This window comes from Brachyistius frenatus, unplaced genomic scaffold, assembly GCF_029030835.1.
Source record: "Brachyistius frenatus isolate BFR_SWC_R1_liver_20210118 unplaced genomic scaffold, ASM2903083v1 Contig_154, whole genome shotgun sequence".
Classification (NCBI taxonomy): domain Eukaryota; kingdom Metazoa; phylum Chordata; class Actinopteri; family Embiotocidae; genus Brachyistius; species Brachyistius frenatus.
Genome location: NW_027210753.1, coordinates 442,377 through 468,605, shown reverse-complemented (window position 1 = coordinate 468,605; position 26,229 = coordinate 442,377). Strand labels below are relative to the sequence as shown.

At 44.3% G+C, this 26,229-nt stretch overlaps 1 protein-coding gene across 2 annotated transcripts in view; it reads right to left on the bottom strand.

The window, feature by feature from the left end:
• asic2 (acid-sensing (proton-gated) ion channel 2) overlaps window positions 1-24,608 on the bottom strand; it is a 299,698-nt gene extending 275,090 nt beyond the window's left edge. Inside the window, exons 1-2 of one of the 2 annotated variants that reach the window (XM_069716253.1) lie at window positions 24,370-24,608; window positions 22,763-23,384 (exon numbers count right to left, since the gene is read on the bottom strand). In XM_069716253.1, the coding sequence (XP_069572354.1) occupies window positions 22,763-23,338 (576 nt within the window). In that variant the 5' untranslated portion in view covers window positions 23,339-23,384; window positions 24,370-24,608. Of the gene's footprint in view, window positions 1-22,762; window positions 23,648-24,369 lie in introns of those variants that run through there. The other variant, XM_069716254.1, reaches the window with a different exon arrangement.
• Between the last annotated feature and the right edge of the window lie 1,621 nt (window positions 24,609-26,229).

Here is a 26,229-nt window from a genome sequence, read left to right as displayed (position 1 = left end):
AAAGATGTCAGCATTTCCTTTTAAAGTAAACAGAATGCTAACAGATATTTATTGTTGTTCAGCTGCAGTTTGTTGTCATATTTACACATCTGCAAGCACTACCAACTAGAATCTAAAGTTTTCAACAAAATGATTCTTATTCTGCTTTCACCACAGAGTGAGATATTTATTATATGCAATAAACAACAACAATAAACTTTGCCAATGCTCATATAAATTGTTACCGAGTGGGACACAAGGTCAAGTTTTTACCTTTCAACGAAGCATAAACAGGCATGCAGATAAATGTACTGAAGTGAATGAAGCAACGTTAAGTAAGAAGTCTGGAACCGACATAATGTAAATGTAGTGATCATACGGATGCATGATAATGACTTTAGACTGCGGTTAACTGAGAGCTAGGGGGAGGAGCCTCAGCTGCTCTTAATTGTGTGATCGGACACGACGACATCACAACGAAGATGATGTGATCTTGAGCACTAAAATTTAATTGCCATCAACTTTGTGGTTTTTTTTTGGCACTTTTGATGCAGATTTCCAAAAATAGGCATTTGTTGCTGCACTCAAAGATCAGGACACAGTTATTAATCTTTAAAAGGAAGACAAGAGGGACACTGCATTTGGTAACAGCCCATCATCACTTGTCATGCGGTTTTCCCTGGAAGAATTACTTTGGGGAAAGGAAGTTATTTTTGATATTACAGCGTTGGCCTAGATAAATGCCGGGCTGAAACGGCGTTTTTATGAACTTGTAATACAAGAATGTTGACTTGTAAGGTACAAGTTTACAATCAACATGAAGACAACTGATGAAAAAGCGACCGCAACGACGAGATGAACATTGCTAGATGATGAACAGGGTCGTAGCTGAAAGGTGGAAAAACCACCGATAAATGCCAAAACTTCTCATGTTCCACCTGCAATAGCTCATCTTTTGGCCACTTGAGGGAAACCGAAACAAGTTGTGAACCTCCGCATCAACACATCAAAGTGTTTCAGTGTTGAAAGCTTTGAAATGCAGCTGGGAAATGCAAGTCTAATATTTCCTCTGTTTTTAGGACACTACGAGCTGTCTCCCGTCTCCTGAGGGAAATCGGTCTCTGTTCTGCGATGTTCTCCAACCATATGTCTGCTGTTTTTTAAAGCTCTACTAAGCTCAGGTGATCGTTCTTTGTAGTTTCATCACCACAATCAACCTCGTGATATTGTTTTCACATCAGCCTCCGATACATTATTAATGTATTATATCAGTTCGTGGCTTTTAAAGTAGGATGACAACCCCAATGATGAAAAGCAATATTCACAGTCCCTATATAGGAAAAGCATAAAGAGGAATGCAGTGCATTTAAGCCCGGTGTTTCCACCACAGGAATTATGAGCTGCTGAAATTTCCCTCATTAACATTCACAACGAATTACACTTTCTACAGCTGACTGGGGATGAAACAAAGGAGAGCTTGGCGCACGCCCACAAGGAAATGAACACAAGCGATGGGGAAGCTGCCATCGGGAGAACTGCGAATCTTTCCCGGTGGGCCGGTGCATAAATTGTGCCAGTGACTCAATGAGAAAAACATACATCAGGGAGAGAAATATGATACTTGCTGTATTTATTGCTGGACTGGCTAGCATGACTTCTGTTCTCACACTCGCTCGAGTCTGTTTGTAGTAAAAGTGGGTGGAAAGTGGAAAAAAGGCTATTTAACACAATGCTAATGAGATCGTAGCTTTACAAAAATTACTTAAAATGTAACTCGTGCATGAATTTGTATTTCATGTATTCAACACATCATCGTCAGCATAATTTCTGTTCTGCTTGCCACATGATTATTTTAGTGAGACGGCAATAGTCCAGAACGATTGTTTCATGTCCACTCGGTCCGTGTGGAGCTGCAGCATCAAATAGGTACAAAGGCTGAATGAACCTGGTTGAACTTTGTCCTGTAAGCAGTGAGTTTCTGTGTCGGCCTCCAGAACCCTGCAGGGCCAAAGCTGCCCGGTCCTCCACAAAACAACATCCCAGGGGAAGCACAGTAGGCTCACGGTAAAAAGCTTATTTCCTGTATTCGATCATTTTTAACATTTCTGCTGTTGCTGTATTTAGACACGACTGGTCTGATCCACACAGTATTTTCTCAAATAATCGGCTGCATACAATGCAAAAGTCAAATCTGCAGAAACTCGCCCCTTTTTCTACATGGCACAAGTTGGGACTGCTGGTTTTAGAAACAGTTGGATGATACTGGCAGCGATTCGGTTTCAGACCATCAACTCAAAAAACAGCAACGAATAAAAACACTTCAGTCTTCAGCAATATGGATGCCGGCAAATGAAAGGAAAAAAACAAGACCTTAAACAAGGTTAGACATTGGTACATACACAGACAGAAAAATTACAAAGCTCTTTGGACAGACATTTTAAGTCTTGGCTCATTCTGCAGGCCACTTAATTTGATTTAATAAAATTTCTGTTTTTCTTCCCATAGGGACCAGCGTTTAAAAGCATTCCTGTGTACTCGTCCTTGAAACCAACCGATGCCATCAAAGCTTTTAACTCCGGCGGCCCTCTCCCCATTCCTGTTACTGTTTCACCCGCAGCGCTGCCTTCGTCTGCAGTTCTTTAGCAGGAGAACTCACTACCGTTGTCTTTACCCCTTGAATATACTGACTGCAAAACACTTTCCTCTCTATAACAGAGGCTGCAACTTCTCAGAATTCGCACACTTATTGTGTGTGAGAATGATTGTACAGCAGGTCATGAGCTTTGCAGGCAACCCAACATGCAACATAATGATGATGCAGAAAGACAGATCCTAACCAGTGGGCTTCTTCAGGGCTTTGTTGGAGCTCTGGGATCTATTTATTTATGACCACCCACATCCAGAATTCACAAAGAATATCCTGACTTTTTAGTATATAGTATGTAGATCAAGCTCTTTAACACCGGGTTTCTACTTTTCCTATAATAACACCTCGCCAACATCTCTCACAAATCCTCCCGTCGATGCCCATAATTATTAAACTCCACATGCCGGCTTTCTATCATACATTTGTAGCCTCCAAGCCAAGAAATTGGTGGTAATTTTCTCCCCGAGATCCTCTGAAGACTGATCTCACGGTGCTCCCAATTCCAAGTAAACTGATGTTCATGTGTGAAAATCAGCAGAGTTCTCTCTGCAAAGATAAGAACATCAGGTAAACAAACCTACCGACCGTTGCTGAAATCTGTCAGCATTTTGTTGGTATTTTTTTTCCATCTGCTCCCCATGATGTCCAAGGTAACTGCATCTATACTTCTTCAAACCAATGTGTCCAATAAAGTCTGCATAGAAAACAAAATCCTTCCACCGATCCTCCGGCTCCCTGAGCTCATAACCACCTACTCCAAGTTTGGAGAAAGATAAATGATGCTCCACTCATCATTGTGCAAACAAAAGCACACTTGTGCACACAAGCATTTACAAAGGTGCTCAGGAGAATCAATTTACATCCACACGCTGGAATTCATCTGAAACTGCATCACATTTCCCACTTTAACTTTAACTTGCAGTGAGTTAAAATAAGTCATCTCCAGCTCCGAGAACAGTAAATGGAGCAGTGCGTGGCCCGATGTGAGAGGTGTCATCATTTGGCCTACCGTGCGGTGCATGGCTACATTTGCAGAGAGGAGGAGGCGGAGGGAGGACGGGCTCATCACCACCACCCGAGTCCCTCCATCCGGACCCTGAGCCTCAGCAGGGAGCTCTTACAGACATTTCTCTCTTGGCCCCGAGGCCCATCTCGCTCTCAGTGTATTTGGTCACCGATATGTGGTGACAGCCGTCTCTTTGATGCTCTGCCTCCCTCTTTCCATCTATCTGCTCTATCTGTTCCCACCATGTTGATGTTCTCTACCAGTTTCCCTGTGATCCGCTGTAATAATGTCTATCGCTGCCTCCATCTCCTCCGCACACTCAGGGTGTCAGAGTCAAGCTGTCATCCTTAATGACAGTCTCTCATTTCCTTTTTTCTATTTTTTTTCTGCAAGTTTTGACACCCTAGAGACATAAAGAGAGAGCGTGGACTTACCAGACACTGGAAATGCCTATTTTTTTTCATATCCGGGCTTTCTAATTGTCTCTGGATGCTCATGTCTTCAATTTTATCTCTGTGTTGCCTAAAGCTGGTTGATTCTTTGACTGACTAGAATCTATTTGGGGTGAGCGGAGAAGGCACTTAGGGAATAATTATTATCGCTATTTGCATGAGAAAGCCGGATCCTTCAGCATTCCACTCACATACTGCCGTCTAAAATTAGATTAATTTGTGGTTTCTGTCCTATTGATCATCTCTTTGAATGACAAAACATGCAAAGAAAGCGTATCAATCAGCCATACTCCCTGCTGACGGGTGGGTTTGTCTAATTCCCAACAAAAAAAGGTGCAAACAAGAAGAAGAGTGAAGAGATTTTGAACTGTGCTGCTCAATAAAGATTTTTCTTTAATGTTTTTCCTTCATCAAAATCCCTGTGCATGTGAAAACAAATCTATATGTCTAGGCTGCATAGATAGGGAGGAGTGCAGGGTCAGAAGACTTCAGGATGCAACATTCGGTTACGCCTTGTGATCCACACAATGAATCCTACATGTATATCCACATGATACTCGCCTCCGAGATCAGAAACATTGAAGAGTGTGAGTTGTAGTCGCTGTACCATAGCATCTGCTTCCCCAGAAGGGCTGGAGGGACGGATACGCTGCTTTTCTTTATTACTGCTGTACAATGTCATTCATTACAGGACTTCCTCGTAGCACCAAGGTTCTGAGTTCGTATGATCGCCTGTTAGATCCACGCTGGGTTTTATTTATATATAAATTATTTCTCATTGGATTTTAAAGAAAACACATTGTAATTATTTGTGACAACCAAGAGATGAATTGTCATTAATTGTGTGGGAAGATTATACTTTTCTTGAAGTGAAAATGACGTGACAGGTACAGTTGAAACCAGAAGTTTACATACACTGTGCAAAAAGACACATAACACTTTTTTTCTCACTGTCTGAAGTTAAATCAGACTAAACCTCTCCTGTTTCAGGTCCGTTAGGATTACCAACATTATTTAACTTTTGCTAAATGTCACAATAATGAGAGAAAGAGAATTTCTTAGAGAATTTTATATTACTTTCTTTGAGGTCAAAAGTTTACATACACCAAAAGTACTATGTCTTTAAACAACGTGGGCAAGCCCAGATGATGATGTCATGGCTTTTGAAGCTCCTGATAGGTTAACTGACAACATGTGAGTTAATTGAAGGCACACCTGGGGATGTATTTTAAGGCCACACCTCAAACACTCTGCTTCCTTGTTTGAAATCATGGGAAAGTCAAAAGAAATCAGCCAAGAAATCAGGGAGAGAATCGTGGAGCTCCACAAGTCTGGTTCATCCTTGAGTGCAATTTCCAGACGCTTGAAGGTGCCACGTTCATCTGTGCAAACAATTATACGCAAGTATAAACATGGGAATGTCCAGCCATCACACCGCTCAGGAAGGAGACGGGCTCTGTGTCCCAGAGATGAATGTGTTTTGGTCCGACATGTGCAAATCAACCCCAGAACAAAAGCTAAAGACCTTGTGAAGATGATGGCTGAAGCTGGTAAGAAAGTGTCATTATCCACAGTAAAACGAGTCCTGCACCGACATGGGCTGAAAGGCTACTCAGCAAGAAGGAAGCCATTTCTCCTAAAGAAACATAGAAAAGCCAGATTACAGTTTGCAAAAAGACACCAAGACAAAGACCTTAACTTCTGGAGACATGTCCTGTGGTCTGATGAAACTAAAGTGGAGCTGTTTGGCGATAATGACCACCGTTACATTTGGAGGAAAAAGGGGGAAGCTTGTAGACCTGAAAACACCATCCCAACTGTGAAGCATGGAGGTGGCAGCATCATGTTGTGGGGCTGTTTTGCTGCAGCAGGAACTGGAGCTCTTCATAAAATAGACGGCATCATGAAGAAAGAACATTACCTGGAAATATTAAGGAAACATCTCAGGACATCAGCCAGGAAGCTAAAACTTGGGCGCAAATGGGTCTTCCAAATGGACAATGACCCGAAGCATACTGCCAAATAGTTAAAAAGTGGCTTGAGGACAACAAAGTCAATGTCTTGGAGTGGCCATCACAAAGCCCTGACCTGAATCCCATCGAAAATTTGTGGTCAGATCTGAAAATGCGTGTGCGAGCGAGGCGGCCAACAAACCTGACTCAGTTCCACCAGTTCTGTCCGGAGGAATGGGCCAGAATTCCATCAGAGTACTGTAGGAAGCTTGTGGAAGGATACCCAAAATGCTTGACCCAAGTCATGCAGTTCAAAGGCAACGCTACTAAATACTAAGGAACTGGATGTAAACTTTTGACCTTGAAGAAAGTAATGAAAAATTCTCTAAAATATTCTCTTTCTCATTATTGTGACATTTAGCAAAAGTTAAATAATGTTGGTAATCCTAACGGACCTGAAACAGGAGAGGTTTAGTCTGATTTAACTTCAGACAGTGAGAAAAAAAGTGTTGTGTGTCTTTTTGCACAGTGTATGTAAACTTCTGGTTTCAACTGTATGCTTATAAAGGAGATACTGCACTTCCAGTGAAACCAGACTATAGAAGTGTGCATGTTCAGAAACATTCTTCTCTCTGAACCAACACAGAACAGATATGACTCTTGTCCTGTCAGTCAGCCTGTAGCTCTGTCATATACTCATTTGTATTTATGCACACAGTGCCGGGTTTGGAGCTCTGTACAGGGGAGCAGATCTGATCACGGTAAGAATATCAATGGCTTCGAGAGACTGCGGTGCTGCAGAGAAGAGCCGTTGTAAGAAGGGCAACTTACAAGTACAACGGCATCAATGTAAAGCCGAGGGGACGGTGCTTGTTCCTGCTTTACTAATGCTGTCCAACCCGAGGCTACGAGATATGGACGAGTCCACGGCACCCTGATTACAGCAACCTCATCCTCCATCTCAGCCGCTATCACAGCTTCAGGGCTCACAGAGCACAGGAGAAGAGGAGGAGTTTACTGCATGAGGGTGAGGAGGGGTGAAGAGGAGTGAAGAGGAGCAAAGGGAGGCGAAGAGGAGCGAAGAGGAGCGAAGAGGGGTGAAGAGGGCAAAGAAATGAAGGCGTGACAAGCGTCGGAGAGACCAACCGAGGGAGGCGTAGAAAAGTCCAACAACAGTTACTCAATGACTCGCAGCTGGAAAAACAATGTTTGGCAAAAAACAAACATCTGGTGAACAACAAAGATGCATTTCATGTTTCCTATGAAAAAAAATGGTGGATAAAATATTGAGTTTGTGCGAGCACAACATCCATAACTGAAGCATTGGGACGTGTTTCTTGCTGAAGACATGCAGCTCTGTGTAGCTGTTGTGAATGCAGGAATTCAGTGCGTGATTAAAGTGCATGAGATATATATATATATAAATAAAGAACAGTAATATCACCTCCCGACACTTCAGCAGCGCAGCAATTCCCAAAATTTACGAACACACACGACAAGGAATTGCCAAAGAATTGTCCGACATCGGTCTTCCTCCGGATGGATGGACTCCTCAGCTACTGAAAGTTATCCAACTGTGACCGCACAGTTCATCACTTCGGAGCGGGACAGGAAAAGCGCCACTCTGCAGACACTCCCCCTTTACGAGCACCTCTCGAATGCACCGACACAAGCAGGGAGTGACAGACTGCAAACCGGTGAGGGGTAACGGCACCATCCCGTCACCACTGACAACGCAAAGGACATCGTGCAGTCGGCGAGGACCAAAAACATCCTGAACTGGACTGAAAACCGGGACCACAAAATATTCACTGAACTGTAAAGTTTATGAAAACAGTCCACCTGTTATCCACTCAAGGGTGCCCACAAATTGTCCATTTTTTTGCATTTTGGATGTCTAGAGGCACAGATGTCCTCTTTTCCATGAATCTTAACTGTTGAGTGGGTTTTTATATGAAGAAAAACACGTAACGTGGTTTTTGTGGACAGTCCACAAAGAAGAAGTAATACGATCGTGCCAAAATGAGAAGCCATTAGCCACCGTGGCTAAGCAGAGAAAAAACTCCAATAATGAAAAGAAAACCAAATCAAACAGCTGCCAAAACAACATGACTTGGACGGTGCAGTGCAAAAAATACAGCAGTGGCAGCTGGACACCAGGTTGACCTGATAAAAAGAAGATATTCAGTTGTTTTGTTTTGTTGTAATGACTGCCAGTTAACACATCATACAAGACAGCATAGAGAGAAGCTTCTTATCGTGTTTTATTTCATTTTCTATTATTTATTTAAAGTAATGAATATTTTACTCTATTTTCCATTTCATACCTTCATCTGCCTGAAATCCATTTGTTGCTGTTTTACATGAGCAAAAAAAAAACAGGAAAACTGTGCTCCATATATTCCTCTCTCTTCCTGTACTTTGTTTAACACTGGAGAGTTGAATCAGAATATTAAAGGATGTGCGTCACTGAGGCGAAAAAGTCAATTCCTTCAAAACCCGTCTGGCATTTCTAGCAGCAAAAACACAACAAACAAACATAGAACTTCATGCGTAGCGTGTTTCCCACTTGGATTAATCCGTTCTAGCCGAGGATGTTATGACGGTGAAGTTTGAGTCAGCCAGGCAGTTTGTGTAATTACAGGTCACACACACACACACACACACACACACACACACACACACAACTGGAAGAGCTGTCCTGTCACCAAGTCACAAGATAAGCTGCAGATCATACATTATTTATTTACTAAAAATAATAGCATGCCTGTGTTTTTAGAATTTTTATGGGTGTTGGGGGGAGGGGGGGATTTCAATGTTTACTTTTAAATTAAAATGAAAAGTTGATTGCATTATTTCCCTGTAATTAAGTTGCAATCATCATCCATCATATTTTCCACCTGTTTGTCATTTTGTTTTCACGGAATAAAAAGCTAATTTTCAGCTGATTAACTGCGCTGGTGCAGATTCTTTGTTTTGTACGACTGCAGAACAAGACATTAAAAGTGACAGAAATTAACTGCGTCCAAAACGTCCTTGTGATTCACAGCAGATGACAAAAAAACATAAGGACAAAAGAAATATTGGTGTTTTCTTTGAACTTTTTATCGTTTTAACGTTTATGTGCACTTCCAGTCTTGTTAGTCTGTCTGGAGATGAATTGATGACTCTGCTGAAAATCACCTCCACTTTTATTTGGACATTAGACACCAGAGATTCTTGCCAAAGACGTTCGTCAGCATTTGGACAGTGAATGTTGCTGTTGATCAAGGTTTCAGTCAGGAGAAAATGTCCTTGAGGGTTTTATTGTTTTTACTAATCAGAAAATGAACCAGCCTCACTTGGCAATTGCATGACAGGCAGCAAAAAATGATTACGCTTCAGTGACTGACGTGTGTCGAGTTTAACAATCTAAATAATTGGCAACTGCTCGAGAACTCCTTCAGATTTTATCATTCTTAGCTGCTGCACAATAACACAATCAGTACAATGACAAAGCTCGGCTGAGACGAACTCAGTTACTAAACTTTACAAATTCACTGTCAGTCAGTTAATCATTGATTGATTGACTGAGTGACCTGTGGATTTTCCTCTTGCAGTTTAATGATCTTTCGCTACATGTGCAACAAGATTCGCCAAGATTCTTCATAACGGATATGTCAGCATCACGGCAAAGCGTGAAATAGACACGCCGGACCACAACAGAAAAATGTGACACTGTCACGCCTTTTTCCACATTTCTTTATAAGCAAGATTAATAATCCACAAAATAATCAGTAGAGTAATCGATAATGGAAATATTTGTTAGTTGCAGCCAAAACATGCTGAGATTTAAACTATAAAGCATCAAATATGCTGTGAAAAACAGAATAGTTTATTGCATGTTACACAGATTTCAGTCTGGTGCAGGCCAATCGATCAGCATGTGCTCATCTTCTGTAGCACCTGGACATTTCTTTTTTTTAAAACAGGATTTCAGACAGATCTGTGAGAGAAAACGGGATCTCGCCAGGGCTTTTCATAGTACATAAAAAAAAAAAAAAATTTAAATAGATTGCAATGCATTAGTTGTGCTCATTTCCGTCTGGCCATGTCTCTTGTCTCCTGCTGAGATGAAATACTTTTTTTTTTCCAGCACAGAACACTGATTACTTTAAATCATCTCCAACATGCCTCCACATCACTTCATATTTAGGATGGAAAATATTAGCAGAAATAGGAAACAATGTGCGACTACACTGTCCTACATTAATTCATGTGCGCACACTAAAAGCATGAAAATGAAAGGCAGCCTTCCCTCGGTCTTTCTTCCCGTCTCACTGCAGTACACTTTCTGCAATTGGCTCTCTGATTTTTGCCGGAAAATTGGTGCAATTTAATGTTTCATTAAATCTGATGAGCTTTACTGACTTCACTGAGCGTATGACCCACGGGACAGAGGCAGGGGGACATGTCTGACACCGAGGGGGTAACGCTACACCAAATTCAGGGTTGTGTATGTGTCTGGGTCTTTGGGTCACGGTCCAATATGTTTTTGTTCCATCGGGGAAAAAACAAATGCACAAAATGACATTTCTATCATCTATTTTGAAACTATATACATGCCAGACCATCTCATTGGCCATCGCTCTTGTTGTAATAGCTAAGGCACTCAAATGGTGGCATACTGTCAGAAAGAACAAATAAATGTATGATAAATTACACAGATTCTGACCTGCATGAACGCAAGCATAACAAAATGTAATTACAGTTCAGCAGTGCAGTTTCAACTTGAGAGTAATGCTGCATTTCTCTCTTTTTGTCAGCAGTGAGCCATCTGAAATAAATAAACGTCATTGGATTTATCTCCAGACAAAAGTGCCTGCAGACTTTGTGCTGATTGAAGAGTGCGGTCGGGTTATGATAGTGAGCAACGCCATCGTCCATCAGGGAGTCTGGCAGCCTCAAACATTCAGCCCCCCGATGAGTCCTGCAACAGGTGGGAAGCCTGTAAGTCCACGTTTTCCCCATTTATATTCAGATCTTCTATAGTTTTCTTTTTAGTTTTCAAATATCTTCATTTCTTTCATCCTTATTTTTCCCATGGCGCTGTAAACATCTGAGGTGTAGCTCACAGGCTGATTGACAGGTGTGATAACGTACGAAAGCTGCATCTGTAATCGGCAGTCCGCGGTTAACAACGGTGCTAATTTGATGACAGAGCCGAATGTTGTCTGCAGTCATTTCTTACATTATCAGGGCATCAGCGCTGCATTATTATCTCTCCGCTCACTGATGGAACAAGCAGGGAGAACATAATAAGAGTCTGTCAGTAAAAATGCAGTTTAATTCCACAACACAGCAGCTTTTAAAATGACCATGAAGTTGAATCAACACCTCTCCGCTACAGTCTCCAGGAAAGCCGATTACAACCTAACCTTTCCACTGCATTTGTTTCAGCTCGATGGTCAATAGACACGGCCGGCCGAGTTTATTTTCATGTCGGTTATTTATTACTATTTGTGATCCATTAATTTCATTTATTGCTTGTGTCTTTTTTTCCTTTTTCCTATGAAACTGAAATGTTCCCACGTCTGCATCAGCAGCTGCACTCTGCCAACACTGACTTCATTCAGTGGAATGAGGAAGTTGTATTTTTAGAAGCAGATCTGATGTTGATCTAAAGAGGTAAAAAGCATTTGAACACTACTTCACATCAAGAAACAACGATGTTTTCTTTTTTAATTGTCGTCTGACATTACGAAGACTTAACAGTTTAAAGCTGCAATATTTGGTCAATAAATTCATTAGCAGATCATAAAAAAAATTTGAATTATTTTGATCATCTTTTGTTACAGTTCTCAATTCATTCTCTGGTTTCAGTTAAATGAGGATTAGTAGTAAGTCAATTTGAAAATCGTGAAGGGTAAATGTCTATATTAGTCTACAAAATTGTAAGAAAAGATTAAGTAAATAAATGATGTTTATTTGATTATGAAATCATTCTTAGCCTGCCCTATGTAATGCTGCATCTCTCGCTTTATATGTTTGTCACACCAACTTTCACCGACTCTACCTCATCGTGCCTTCAGCCAGCCGTGAGACGGCAGCTCTTCGGGTGGCAGCGGCCATCTTCCTGCCTGCAGTAACATCAACGCACACCGAACTGAGCTCACCCTGCTCCTCCCTCCCTCCTGCCCGCCTGCCTGCCTGCCCGTCTGTCTGCCCGTCTGCCCACCTGTCTGTCTGCCCGTCTGCCCACCCGCCTGTCTGCCTGTCTGCCCGTCTGCCTGCCTGCCCGTCTGCCTGTCTGCCCGTCTGCCTGTCTGTCTGCCTGTCTGCCTGCCTGCCCGTCTGCCTGTCTGTCTGCCCATCTGCCTGCCTGCCCGTCTGCCTGTCTGTCTGCCCGTCTGCCTGCCCGTCTGCTTGTCTGCCTGTCTGTCCGCCCATATGCCCGCCCGCCTGTCTGCCCGCCTGCCTGTCTGCCTGTCTGTCCGCCCATATGCCCGCCCGCCTGTCTGCCCGCCTGCCTGTCTGCCTGCCCGCCTGCCTGTCTGCCCGTCTGCCTGTCTGCCCGTCTGCCTCAGGTCCTCGTGCTGAGTAAACATCCATGTACATCCCAGATCAAACACTGCCTCTGCTGCTCGCCTGCTGTCAGTACAAATTCATAACAAGTCAAACGCCACATCGGCGACCTTCCCCTACATCACGGCTGAATGCTGACTGAGCTGGCACCGTCTCTTCACAGGGATGCACTCATCTCATCAGGAACACCAGCCGGTATCACCGCCAGCGGTAGGTGAAGTGTTGTTGTAGCTTGACATGATAGAGACAGTTACTAATGGTACCAGTCGTTCTACGGTGCCGCATGTGGTATCTCAGGATGGAGTTTTGGATCCACATCTGTGGACATCCAAGCGACTGCTCCTTGAATAATGAATGGGCAGGGAAAGAGAGGCGGCGACTGCCAAAGCAGCATCGAGTGTGAACGCTGAAGAGGCAAAGTAAAGAAGGCAGAACTGACACAAACTTTCTGCAAGATATTATTAGACTGAGAACAAGTAAATAGGTGGCAGAGCCAAAAAAAAAAAGACAAAGCAGAAGGTGAGAATAGAATAACGTGAGATAAACAAGTTAACACGCCAAACTGCTGCCTGATTTATGTGTAATTTTCAGAATAAAAGACAAGTTTTACTGTTTTCTTTTAAACAGTCTCACCACAGGAGTTAAGGCACCGAGTTGTGAGAAAGCATTAGTGTTGGTAAAATATTCATCCAAATGAGCTCCCCGAGGAAGGAGTGCTGCCGAATACACCCTGGAGCACCCTGGAGCATAATGTCCACGAGGTCAGGAGTTCAGATTTATGTGAGACGGCGTATCGAACCACACCGGAGATCTGTCTGCTATCGAAGGCTGTTGGGTAACAGCCGGCATGTCATCACCCAGACGCTTCAAATTCAATGTCATTGCCGATCAAACTACTTTTCCTCCAAGTGAGGAAACGGGGACGCGCTGTGTACTTGCTTGTGCTACCAACTCCTGTTTTCATACGGTGTGTTGTTTATCTCTAGCGTCTCTATGGTAACGGGGTTCATGTAGCTGGTCTGGCACTTTTAGTTATTTTTTGTATTTTTTTTGAACAAACAGTTAATCTGGAGGTAAGGGCTGCAGAAAGAGAAAAGTGTAGAGGACTGAGGAGACACAGGAATATAAAATGCATTCATTGGACTGTACCTAATAACACAAACAAACATTAACCATGACAACGATGAGTAAAGACACAAGCAGGCTTTGCTGTATTTACACAACAACCACGGAGAGAGGCAGCGAAGGCAGCTGGGACCGAGACGTCGCCGGGACCGAGACGTCGCCGGGAACGAGACGTCGCCGGGACCGAGACGTCGCCGGGACCGAGACGTCGCCGGGACCGAGACGTCGCCGGGACCGAGACGTCGTCGGGAACGAGACGTCGCCGGGTGGTCCGACGCTTCATGTTGTGATTTAAATTATTTGATATTATATTTAGAAGCGTTTTAATGACCATTATGCACAACTTTTAAAGCACTGATTTCACACCAAGCATCAAAATGAAGCTAATGCTAAGTGCTAAAAGCTGCAGTTCCTCGAATGGCCACTTGAGGGTGGCTTGAAAAGCGAGTCAAACCCCATCGACCCCCATGTAAAAACACCAAACTTTTATGGCAGACCTTACATGTACATAGCCAGATACCATTGTCTTTGTATTAAGGCTTATAATTAAGGACGCGGCTCCTTTTGGTCACTGGTGCCTGCAGGCTTCATGTTGACCCACCTCAGCTCCACCCACTCTGCACCTTAGCCGGGGGTTCGGCGCTACTGAGAGCCACCCGGTACCGATCTTCAAAACCGCTATTCAGGAATCAATAAGTATGCAATCTATGTTTCATGCTCCTTTTACCTTTATGTGGCTTGACAAAAGGTATTGTAGGAAAAGTAGTATCAATAACTGAAGTATCAATAACTGAAGTATCAATAACTGAAGAGGTAAATGAGGCAAGTAGGGTTAAAAAAAAACTAAAAAACTAAATTTTCATTTTTAAAAATCCAACATTTACTTGACTTTTAGCTCTGCTTTTGTTCTCTGGCAACGAAGCTTAGCTCTCTCTTTAGCTGTTAAATGCTCAGCCGTGTTCAGCATACTTATTTTAGGCTTAAACAAACTCTGTCTTCATAAAGTCCGTGCACAGTATGTCAGATGTCTTTATCTTTAATTGGATCTGTTGCTAACATTTACTAGCAACCCAAACAGCCTCAGAGGATTTGATATAATGACCACAGAGTTCAGATAAGACAAATAAAATCTATTACGCATTTCGCTTTGACGGTTTTCTTCGGTAAAAGATCGAGCCCAATATATAGTGAAAAGAAGGACTCTGGTCAGACAAAGAAATAGGTGAGACAGAGAATCAATCCATCTCGGGCCCCGTGGGGCCGATGTCTGATTTCCAGTCATGCTGTCCTGCACACAAGCGTTATTTTGACAAAAAGAGCGCACATTGTTCTGACACTGTCGCAAGATCCTTTCCAGCAAGGACAGCAGTCGTACCTGGAGACGGGGAGGCCGGCGCTGGCAGACGGAGCTGTTGAAGGGATATCTTGACATTTAAAGATGTACTCTGGTATTTCTTGGAAACCGAGAAGTCACGTTGTGAGGTGGAAAAAAACAACATGTCTGTTCAACAACTTTTCTATTCTCTCCATTTTTCAATCAAAAAGGAATTATGGAAAAGTTGACTCCAAACTGTTCCAACGATGTGGAGCCTCATTTTAAAAGGTCGGACTGATGAATTGACTGAATTACAATAAAACTAGTTTGCGACCTTGCGTGTTTGTTTAGGCAGCAGAGCTGCAGTAGGTAGCTGAATAATGCACCATTGTTGCACAATTTTTTAAGAACAGAATTGCTCAAATTCTCTGATTACTACTTCTTAATTTGAATATTATCATGTTCCTTTAGTCCTCCATGATAATAAACTAAATCTCTTTCAGCTGTGGACTGTTTGCTGAGACAAAACATTTTAGGCACCTTGAGCTTTAGAAAAGAAGTTTGCCATTTTCCTCTATTTTCTGGCAGATTGAAGAGCAAGCAGCTCAACAATTAATTGAGAAAATAATTGATAATTGATGCCCTATTCCCCAGACGTATGCAATCAGTCCTTTCTCACACTCCCTAAATGTGCTTTGAGAAGATTCAACAGTGGACATCTTCCATGAAAGCGACCTGAATCCCTTTAACCCAGCAAACAGACACACGGCGCTCCGGTGACCACGAACACGGACATCAAAAGAGCTCCGGGCAGTTTACGGAGCTTAAAGGCTGTAGCTCAGTTGGTAGAGTGGGTTGAACACTAATCAGAAGGTTGGTGGTTCGATCCCCAGCTCCTCCTGTCCACATGCACAAGTGTCCTTGAGCAAGACATTGAACCCTAAAGTTGCTCCCGATGGTGAACCGTCGGTGTGTTGTAAGTCGCTTTGGATAAAAGAGTCAGATAAATGAAGTGTAATGTAAAGAGAGACAGGTGGACAAGAAGGACGTCCAAAACAGTCCGTCAGCGGGAGGGAAGGGGAACATGAACAGGGCGGGGGGAACATGAACAGGGCGGGGGGGAAGGGGAACATGAACAGGGCGGGGGGAACGGGTACAATGTTTGTCTCCAGCCCCCAATACAGAGTAGGAGGCAAAATTATGATGAGACGTTGCTGCACATATATAAATAGGTAAACATTTATTCACGAGAAAGATTATGTTTTACATCATGCACATCCTCACGGCAGCAATATTTGACATGTTTAACAAGTCAAAAGTGAATTTAGTCTCTCTTGTATTCACTTAAACCAAAGAAGAGGAAAAGCTTTGCACCTGCAGTCTTGCTTTTATGTCCATGTCCTTCCTGGGAGACTCAAGATGGACAGAAACCTTTCTCCACTACAAAAAGGAACATGCGAGTAAATCAGGGTCCAACGTGTTGCTGTGACAGCAGCACAGGGAAATGAGCAGCTCGGGCTCAACCATGTTCCTTGTTTTCATTAGTCAGGAAACAAACTGAAAAACTTTGTTTCAACACACCAAGTAAATTATTCATTTCATTAATTACTGAGGCAGCAATTTTCGGTGTAGCCCAAAATGAGTTGTTTGAAGATGAGGAAAACCCTCGAGTGAAAAACGACTGGTCCTTTAAGCCTCGCCACGACACACTAATATCATCAGCGTCCCATAATCCACCGCTGCAGACAGCTGCAGCGTCACGAGCTGTCGGTCTGTGGCTGCACTCCAGCTTCTCCTCCGAGCTGGTTGAATAGTTACTGCTGCCTCTCCAGGGTGTTTTAGAGAGGCGGGCTTGTGGGTGGCAGCGGAGCTTTTTCTGTGCCCTTTAAGAGACAGACATCGTGCCTGCCAGGAATGTGAAATGCCATAATGACACGTCAGAGATGAATACAGCACGTCTACTAAAACCTAACGCGGTGCACTGGACTTTCAAATATGGAGAGATGAATGTGAAAGTGATCAAATGCAGTTTTTTGAGAGATGGAGTGGTCAGAGGAAGAGAGATTAGAAAGCACACAATCACCCCCCCCCACACACACACACACACACACACCACCGCCACCAGTGGTTGATTGACAGTAGTCTGCTGGTGAGAGCAAGGCTAATCTAGCCATGCAATAATCAGACAATGTCGTGCTCAGGCCACAGGTTGTGTGTAATGGATAATTGCTCTTGCTGTAAACAGCCAACACCATTACGTCGTGGTGCTGATCCAACCAGGTTCTGGTCAGAGGAACAGACAAGTGGCTAATTAGTGTCTGTGATACAGAGCTGAAGGTCTGGTTGCTATCAGGTTTCACATTAAGGCTGCGAGTGTGATGAGATCCTCTCCGGGCCGCTTTGCTCCGGGGTCTTTATATAAATATTACTGAGGCATGCTGGGAGTACAGGAGAGGCCCACTCAGCTGATTCACTCTGGCAGACACTGATGTGCCTTGTCAGTGTGATCAATCAGCATTTAATCATGGCTGTAATCACGGCCGGCAAAACAAACACCAGCGAGGGGAAGTCCATTAATACACAGACGCTTGGACACGTAATCTACGAGCGCTGACGTCATAACGGCTTCTTAAGGTCGGGATACGTGGTGAAGATATTTTGCTGCAGTGACGAGGCACCCGGTTCTTCACACTTCTCATTTCGAGATCCATTTATTTCACAGATGCCGACCTGAATGGCTGTCATGCTCGTTAAATATGACATTTGGCATCTGCTCCTTTTTTCCATGAGGTTGGTTTTATTTCATCAAACTGTGTTAATTTGATCAATGTTGCTTCAGGAAAAGTGGGTCAACCAACAAGTCATGATGATGTAAACTATCTTGTACAGAACAATGTGTCAAATAGGTTTGTTAGCCTCGCTTGTTGTAAGTTTGTTAAAGGTCCTGTATCATATCATTTAGATGTCCTTGTCTTTTTTTGATGATGAAGCAGGTCTATGTGCTACAGTTGTGTAGAAGTTTACATACACTTATGTCCAATATATAAATACTGGAAACGTGTCAAGAAACGCTCAGTCCACAGAAAAATGCAAAGCCGATATGCAGCAAACGTACCTCTGCAAGTGTATGATGTCACAAACTCACGCTCCGCTCTTATATTCGCACTCAGCAACGCTCACCGTCCAACCAAGAAAATACTGAGCGCTCGTTCTGTTGGCGAGCGAGCAAACTGCAAGACCTCAGAAAAGAGTCAGCCAATCAGAAGAGTGCTTCACTAACATCAATGCGCCTTCAAGACACGGACGCACAACGGCCTGTTCTTGGTCGAACTGCGGAGAAATCATTGGTGCTTAAAACCACAAACAAATATCTTCTTATGGATATTAAGACTGAAAATTGAAACACCAGAAAAGTGTGAAGAAACCTATCAAACAATCACCTCAACATCAATATAGTTCGACCAACATGCATTCTTACAGCTGAGGTATCATATAGATAAAGAAAATCCAACATCTCTGAACTGCAATTTCATATTAGTTTTCAGCTCAAAACATCAATAAGCTCATGTAGTTAGTTTACTTTGAATCCATGAAGATTATTATTTTGTTTTAATGATAACGCAATACGAGCATGTCCTTATGATGCACTGCGATGATGAACAATAAATCTAAAATCACTGTCCATTCCTGTCACGTTTTAAATACTAAAATAATTCATCTGTCTCTGTTGAACAGGTGGACAGGTGGACAGGTGGACATGTGGACTGATTCCAGGCTCTGGCTTTTCCTTAATTCTTTCAATCAGCACTACAATTTTCTCTCTGATCCACAGTCGCATCTCATGAATGAGGACGGAACGACACTGTGACCACTCGGCACCCTGCAGAGATGCTGCGTATAAAGAAAACAGGCTTTTACATTGTTCACCGGCTCCGTCAGGACGGGAGGATGCTGAATTTGGCTCGTTGAAGACGTGCCCTCCTTTTTGGCATCCTTGAAAAACAGGTGTACCAAAGTGCTTATTAAGAAAGAATCACATCAAGTGTGTAGCAGACGCTCTCACGTAGGATCATAAATTAACAAGATGTGCATTTTGCATATTTGGAAAACTGAAAAAAATCGGACAACATTTAATACATGCATGTAGGTGAAAATGTGCCCACTGTTGCCGTTTCCCTTCGGAGGAGCACTCTGCTCCAGTTCCATCAGCCACATCACACCGAGTCCTGCGTCCCCACAACCCCCCACAGTCATTCATCACGGTGTCACTCAAACGCTGACTCGGGTCCCTGGAGAGTCACAGTAATGTCGTCCCTCCGTGGGTGTACTCGCTCATGTATGCATACTATGCGCGTGTGTTTTTCTATTTCGGGGCCTGCAGGGTTTTTTGGGGGGTTTTTTTTCCTCCTTTCCTCTCAGAAGGCGCCGGAGACACGAAGGTGTGTCGCTGCAGTGACAGAGAGGAGACGGAGCGAGTCGACAAGAGGAGTGGGGAGAAGTCAGAGGGAGCTCAGCGGCAGCAACAGGAGGAGGGCAAGGAGGAGGACAAAGAGGAGGACAGGGCCTCCTCGTAGCCTCTCTGTCAACATGATTATCTTTGAACCCAGATGAAGGTCAAAGATGTGTCACAGGACAAGACGGTCACAAAGGGGAGTCAAACGGAGACTCACTGGGCTGCTCGGGGAGACTCAGACTTCTTCTTAACTCCCTGAAGATTCAACAGGGGGAAATTAGAAAAATCACATGTTCTCCTGGCAGGCAACCGCTCACTGCTGCAGCTCGTTGGAATATGGATCAGAGCTCCCGGGGAAGGATCCGTCTGAAGGCATGACAAGAAAATCACTACAGCCAACGTGTGAGCTACCATTGTTGTTTTTCCAATTAGCATCAGTGCATGGAGCGTCTCTCGGGATGAAACGTGAAGACATCCATCCAACAGGAGCTGACACAGACCTCGAAGCTTCAATGGCTTAAATTACGCACAGCTGAGGCGCAATAATGCCATTGATGTGCTCTGTGAATGACAACAGAGTCCAGTCCCCGAGATGAACAGCCCATCAGAGCAGATCAGATCCTGGAGGCAGCTTCATGGAGCCGTTTGCATCGTGCATGCATCACTGGTCACTTCTGAGGCCAACAAAAAAAAAAAACAGATCAGCAGCTACAATCAGTGTAAAAGCTTTAAATAGAAAGTCGTGCTGTTAGTTAGGCAACTGGCCAGAGATGACCCCGAGTCACGATTCAACCACTGCTGCATGAGGAGAGGGAAGGATGCACTTCAATGGCCCAACATTTGCTTTCACATACACAGCTGCTACATTCATCTCATTAATATATAATAATAATAATAATAATAATAGTAATAATAAGATCTATTGGCAAACCCCCCCGAACCTGCTTCAGTTGTATAATCCACAGAGAACATCAAGTTTGCACAATTTTGAGTCACAATTATTACATAATCACCTGTTTGCAATTATCTGAGCTGACTATCATTTTGCATAATCGTTTACATTTGTTCCACTCATCTGTATAAAAACAGCTGGATGACACTGGGTCAGATTTCCATCACCGTGTCCACCAACTGAAACTTTGCTGGCGTCGACTCTTTTTTCAAGTATTGTTTACGGGCACGAGTGGACAATTAGCGCCACCAACTGTTTAACCGGAGGCAATTATAATATTCCACCAACCGCACTTCCATGAGCACATATTGAGATTAACATCATGGATTTAGTTGCAAAACACAACATTGCAGCTAATTTATCTTTGACTGTAATAGTGGCATAAAGTGAACAGAAAAAGACAATTATTGGTCAACTAAAACCAGTCATAGTTTGCAATAGCCAGTTCTAGTTTTTAAAATAGAACTTTATCTCTCATTGCTTTTCTACATAACAAACAAAACACAACCGATAATGTACTTCTTCACCAGATGAAATGACGTCGCCATGCATCAGTTGTAGCCAACAGCCTGAAGCTTTGTAACTTCACTGCAAGTCAAAAAGAAACGTCGGGCTGTTTTCTGGTAAATGTGCTTTAAACAGAAAGGATGAACTGTGTTCAACTTTTTCTCAGCCGATACGATTCTTCCATTTAAACTGTGCCGAGTGCCAACTCATGGCATGGGACTCTGGGAGGAGGTTTTATGGGCGTCAACATGAGGCTACACTATATTTTGCGCTGAGAAACATCAGTCGGTAACTACAATCACAATCGAACTGATTGTGTTACAGTTATTATGATGATATTTTCAGCTTGTGATCTTAACAGTTATGAATCAGGACTTTATCAGTATTTAAACTGAAGGAGCTGAAAAATAAACAGATAGTCATCTTTTGTCACAGCTGACATTGACTAAAGTTTAATGGTTTTTATCAGCGGCAGCGTTGACAAAAGCTACAGAACAAAGATAATGTGCTGCGTTCTCGTTGCGACATAATGCAAACAAAGTTTGGGTTTGAAACACAGCAGAGTTTCTGTCATCACAAACTGCGATTAAAGATCTAAACAAAGCTTGAAAATGTTAAAGCTGAAGTCCTTTTATACTTGATGAGCGATTAAAAAGGTAAATGGACTCAATAATGCATTGAGATTTAACTGTGAGGTAATAATGAGCTGCAGATTGAATGTGAGAAGTCTTCATCCTACCAGGCAAAAATAAAGCAACACCAATGAAACTAATGCAGACGCGGTGTGCAGTGTGATGGATTACACAACTCTGGAGGCTGCCAACAGAAGAACAGCACAAAAAACAAGGTGGTGCCAGAAAAGCTTCAATATTCCCTCGTTCAACAGTCACATACTGAACGCAGTGCTGTTCACCTGCTCACTGATGGATTTAATTAGGAATCGGCCCGAGGGAGTCCAAGTCAGCAACAAGTGGGTGTTCAGAATATCACGCTGTAGAGTCAAAACTAACTCTGAGCCTGAACTATCCGACTTTCACCCGCCAGCAAACAGAGCGTTTGAAACTCGACGACTGTGCGATGAGCATTTCAGTATTATCAGTGGAGCAATGCTCTGAATCCACCAACATAACACTGGTGAGTCCTCAGGAGTTACAAGCAGGGATCGACACAGAACAAACAAAACCACAGGGGGCTCCACTCAACGGGAGCCTAATTACATTAACACCTGCAACCATTCAAATAATAACTACATTTCGGCTGTGATTGGCGGCTCTATCAGACAATTCAGCAACGAGACAAACATCCTTCTAAATACTCTCAATCAAAAAGGAAGAAAAATGCTTGGCAGGAGAGATTAAGAAAGCAGCAGAAGGATTTGAGGGAATTTACTCTTCACTGTGGACCAAGAAAAAAGTTACCTTGCTTCAGTGACTAAAATACTGAAGACCTGTCGTAGTACTGGATGACAGGTCGAGGTCAATAGCACAGCACTCTCATGTGAAGGCTGAGGACAACAGCAAGGCGACAGCATTGAATATGTTTGCAGAGCCAACCTGTGCAGCTAAACAAGAGAGAAAACCAGGCAGGAGCCTCCCAGCGATGCACCGTGGGAGGGAAAGCACAGCTATCAGCACACATCAAGTCATTTTACTGGCAGGAGGGGAAAAAAAAGATGGTAACTTGCACGACTCAGAACTCATAAACTAAACAGCCCACGAGCACGAGAGTCCTCAGATAGCTCGGAGACAGTCTGACCCCAACTGAGCCCAGACCAGAGCTGACATTTAAAATAAGACACCAGTGAACTCACGGTTTTGAAGTCGCTGTGGCTGCAGTCCTGGCCTTGGTATCTGCAGTAGAGCATCATCTCTTTGAGGTCGTGGCCGACCCTTTCGATGAACTCCTTCATGCTGAACGCCTTGGGCCTGTAGGCTGTGAAGTTGGTTTTCTCCTGCAGGAAAGCGAGCACGTCCGGCTCGGCCAGGTGCGGCTGGGGGATGGTCAGGTGCACGTCCAGCAGCTCCAGCAGCTCTCCGGCGTGGTACAGGTCGTTGCGCGTGAGGCGGCTGAAGCGATACGCGTTGAGGTTACAAATGGTCACGGCGGGGAAAACCAGGCTGCTCGACACCACGGCGTCCACGCTGGTCACGTGAGGGTAGGAGAGGAAGTAGGCCAGCCTCTCGGCGCTCTCCAGGGCTAACAGTCCCAGGCAGGCCAGCAGAGCCACAGCCCAGAGCAGGCGGCGCACGCTGGGCTGACCGTACGGGAAGATGAAGCGCAGGCCGTGCAGCGTGCTGCTGTGGGCGAAGGCCTGCCAGGAGTTGGGGGGCAGGCTGGAGCTCTCCTGGCTCCCCTGACTGCCACAGTTCTCCTTCAGATCCATCATCAGCCCTCCACCTCCTCAGCCAGGGAGCCCCCCTCTGCACTCACACCTGCACAGACGGAGAGGGAACATCAACAAAAGACTAAGATTCACATCCATTATCATACAGACCATAACAATAAGAGGCAGAGGGAAGGAGAGAAGAAAAAAGAAGGCAAATAGAAGTATAAAAAAGTGAAAGATGAAAAGAAAACAGAAAGAAGACTGCAGCGAGGACGGAGAGAGAGAACATGAACCAGCATCGGAAAACAGAGCAAATTTGAAGCTCAGCGACAACTGATGAAGAGGAAGAAGTACACGGAGAAAGACGAAGACCTCCACACAAAGAACTACTACGGAGAGTAAGAAACAGAAGAGAAAGATCCTCCCCCAGGGCATCCTTCCTCCCTCCTCCCTCCTCCTCCCTCCACCTCCACCTCCAGTCCCAATCACTCACTTGAACTGAGAGCTCCTGTGGCTGCCAGCCTGCCTCCTACTACCACACACACACACACACACACACACACACACACACACACACACACACACACACACACTACCAAATCTCTAACTGCCCCCCCCCTCCTCCTCCAACCTCAGTTGCCCTCTCTGACTGCTCAACTCCATTGACAGAAGATAAATAACTACCCGAGGTAAGACACCTGGAGGGAAGGTGAGAGTCACTGAAGCTGCATCTGTGTATTTAACATCCCGACTCATCTCCATTCACACACACACACACACACACACACACACACACACACACACACACACACACACACACACACACACACACACACACACTAAGGCTTCTCATGGTCTCCCGTGCCCTCAACTAATGACAAGCCGAAGCACCTCTCTCGTTCAGCCTAGCGAGAAGACATCCAGCCGCGCAAGTGTGTGTGTGTGTGTGTGTGTGTGTGTGTGTGTGTGTGTGTGTGTGTGTGTGTGTGTGTGTGTGTGTGTGTGTGTGTGTGTGAGAGCGAGAGAGAGAGAGAGAGTCTGAGAGCGCACGTGTGTGTTTGTGCGCGTGTGCATGAAAGAGAGAGACACACAGAGAGAGCGAGAGAGAAGAGCCGCTGATGAAGAGCCGCTGGTTTTTGTGTCCTCCGGTTCTCCTCCGGTTCTCCTCCGGTTCTCCTCCGGTTCTCCTCCGGTTCTCCTCCGGTTCTCCTCCGGTTCTCCAGATAGATCCGCCGTGCCTCCTCGTCCCTCCTCGTCCCTCCTCGTCCCGGATCATCTGTGGCGGCAGCGAACAACAGCGGAGCCGGGAGAGACGGGAGGCGCACACACACCAACACACATGCTCGAAGAGAGAGAGAGAGACGGAGGGAGGGAGGAGGGAGGCAGGGATGGAGGAGGGAGGTAGGGAGGGAGGTGGGGAGGGAGGACAACGCTCTCCTCCCTCCCTCCTCCATCCAAAGCAAAGTCTCTTATTGAATATGTTTCCTCCTCCTTCAGCAGATCATCACCAGCTTTTCCACATCTTGTCACCGAAAAACAAAGTGATGGACGGACGGATGCAAAAACAGGAGGCTGTCGGGAGAGAGATAGTGTGTGTGTGTGTGGGGGGGGGGGGAGTTGCTCGGTAGCCAAGAGGGAGGAGGTGGGGGGGGTGTATGTCACGGCAAGTGAAGCAGAAGTGCAGATGGAGGAGTAAAGCAGAGAGATGTGGGTGGAGGAGGAGTAAAGCAGAGAGATGTGGGTGGAGGAGGAGTAAAGCAGAGAGATGTGGGTGGAGGAGGGGTAAAGCAGAGAGATGTGGGTGGAGGAGGAGTAAAGCAGAGAGATGTGGGTGGAGGAAGCAGAGAGATGTGGGTGGAGGAGGAGTAAAGCAGAGAGATGTGGGTGGAGGAGGGGTAAAGCAGAGAGATGTGGGTGGAGGAGGGGTAAAGCAGAGAGATGTGGGTGGAGGAGAGGGATGAGGACAAAAATAAGATCTGGAAAACCAAAAAAAAAGGAGCAAGCGAGGACACGATGTCACACGGCTGCACGGTGATGTCACACGGCTGCACGGTGATGTCACACGGCTGCACGGTGATGTCACACGGCTGCACGGTGATGTCACACGGCTGCACGGTGATGTCACACGGCTGCACGGTGATGTCACACCAAAGTCATTCAGACACATTAGGTGTCTTGCAGAGCGATGGACACGGATGTAAAGGGAATAATAAGCACACGCAGCGGGCTTCATGTGTAATGTAACATTTGAAATCACGAGTCTGAGTGTTCATCAGTCAGCGGGGAGAGAAACGTGAGCGTATGTGAGACAGACATCCAGCAGACAGGAGGAGGAAGGAGGTGAGAGGACGCTAACAGAAGGACGTGAGAGTTGAAGCTGGTAAAAGAGGAAATAACAGCGACAGGATGTCGATGACAATAAATCTGAATTTCACATCATCACTTTCAGCTGGAAGGAAAAACTTAAAGATCCCTAAATTAGATATGAAGAAGAAACTCTACTGAAACTGGACTTTTTATGTCAACAGTCATTTTGAGAGCCAATATTAATTATTAACATTAGCTTTTGTGATCTCTTAATCTTGGTCAGTAAAATTTCCAGGTGAAGATTTAACTGGAAATGAAATGCAGTCTGCAGCACCTTTTTAAATCATAACTAAATATGAACTGGCATGTGGTTTGAACAGGTTTATTTTCCTTTTATTGTTTAGGGAAGCTTTTTTCTAACCATTATTTACATCATTAAATTGAATTCAAATACAAATTTATTTTTTCAAACTTAATTTCTGCACAGTGACTGAAAAGAGCTTTAAAATATTTCACAGACTTTGTTTGCTTTATCATCCAGAGATGTGTGTGAATGATGTGACCTGCTATATTTACAAATACACTAAATTCACACCATCACAGATTATTTCTGTCCTCCAGTTAAATAGCAAATAGAGTCCCTG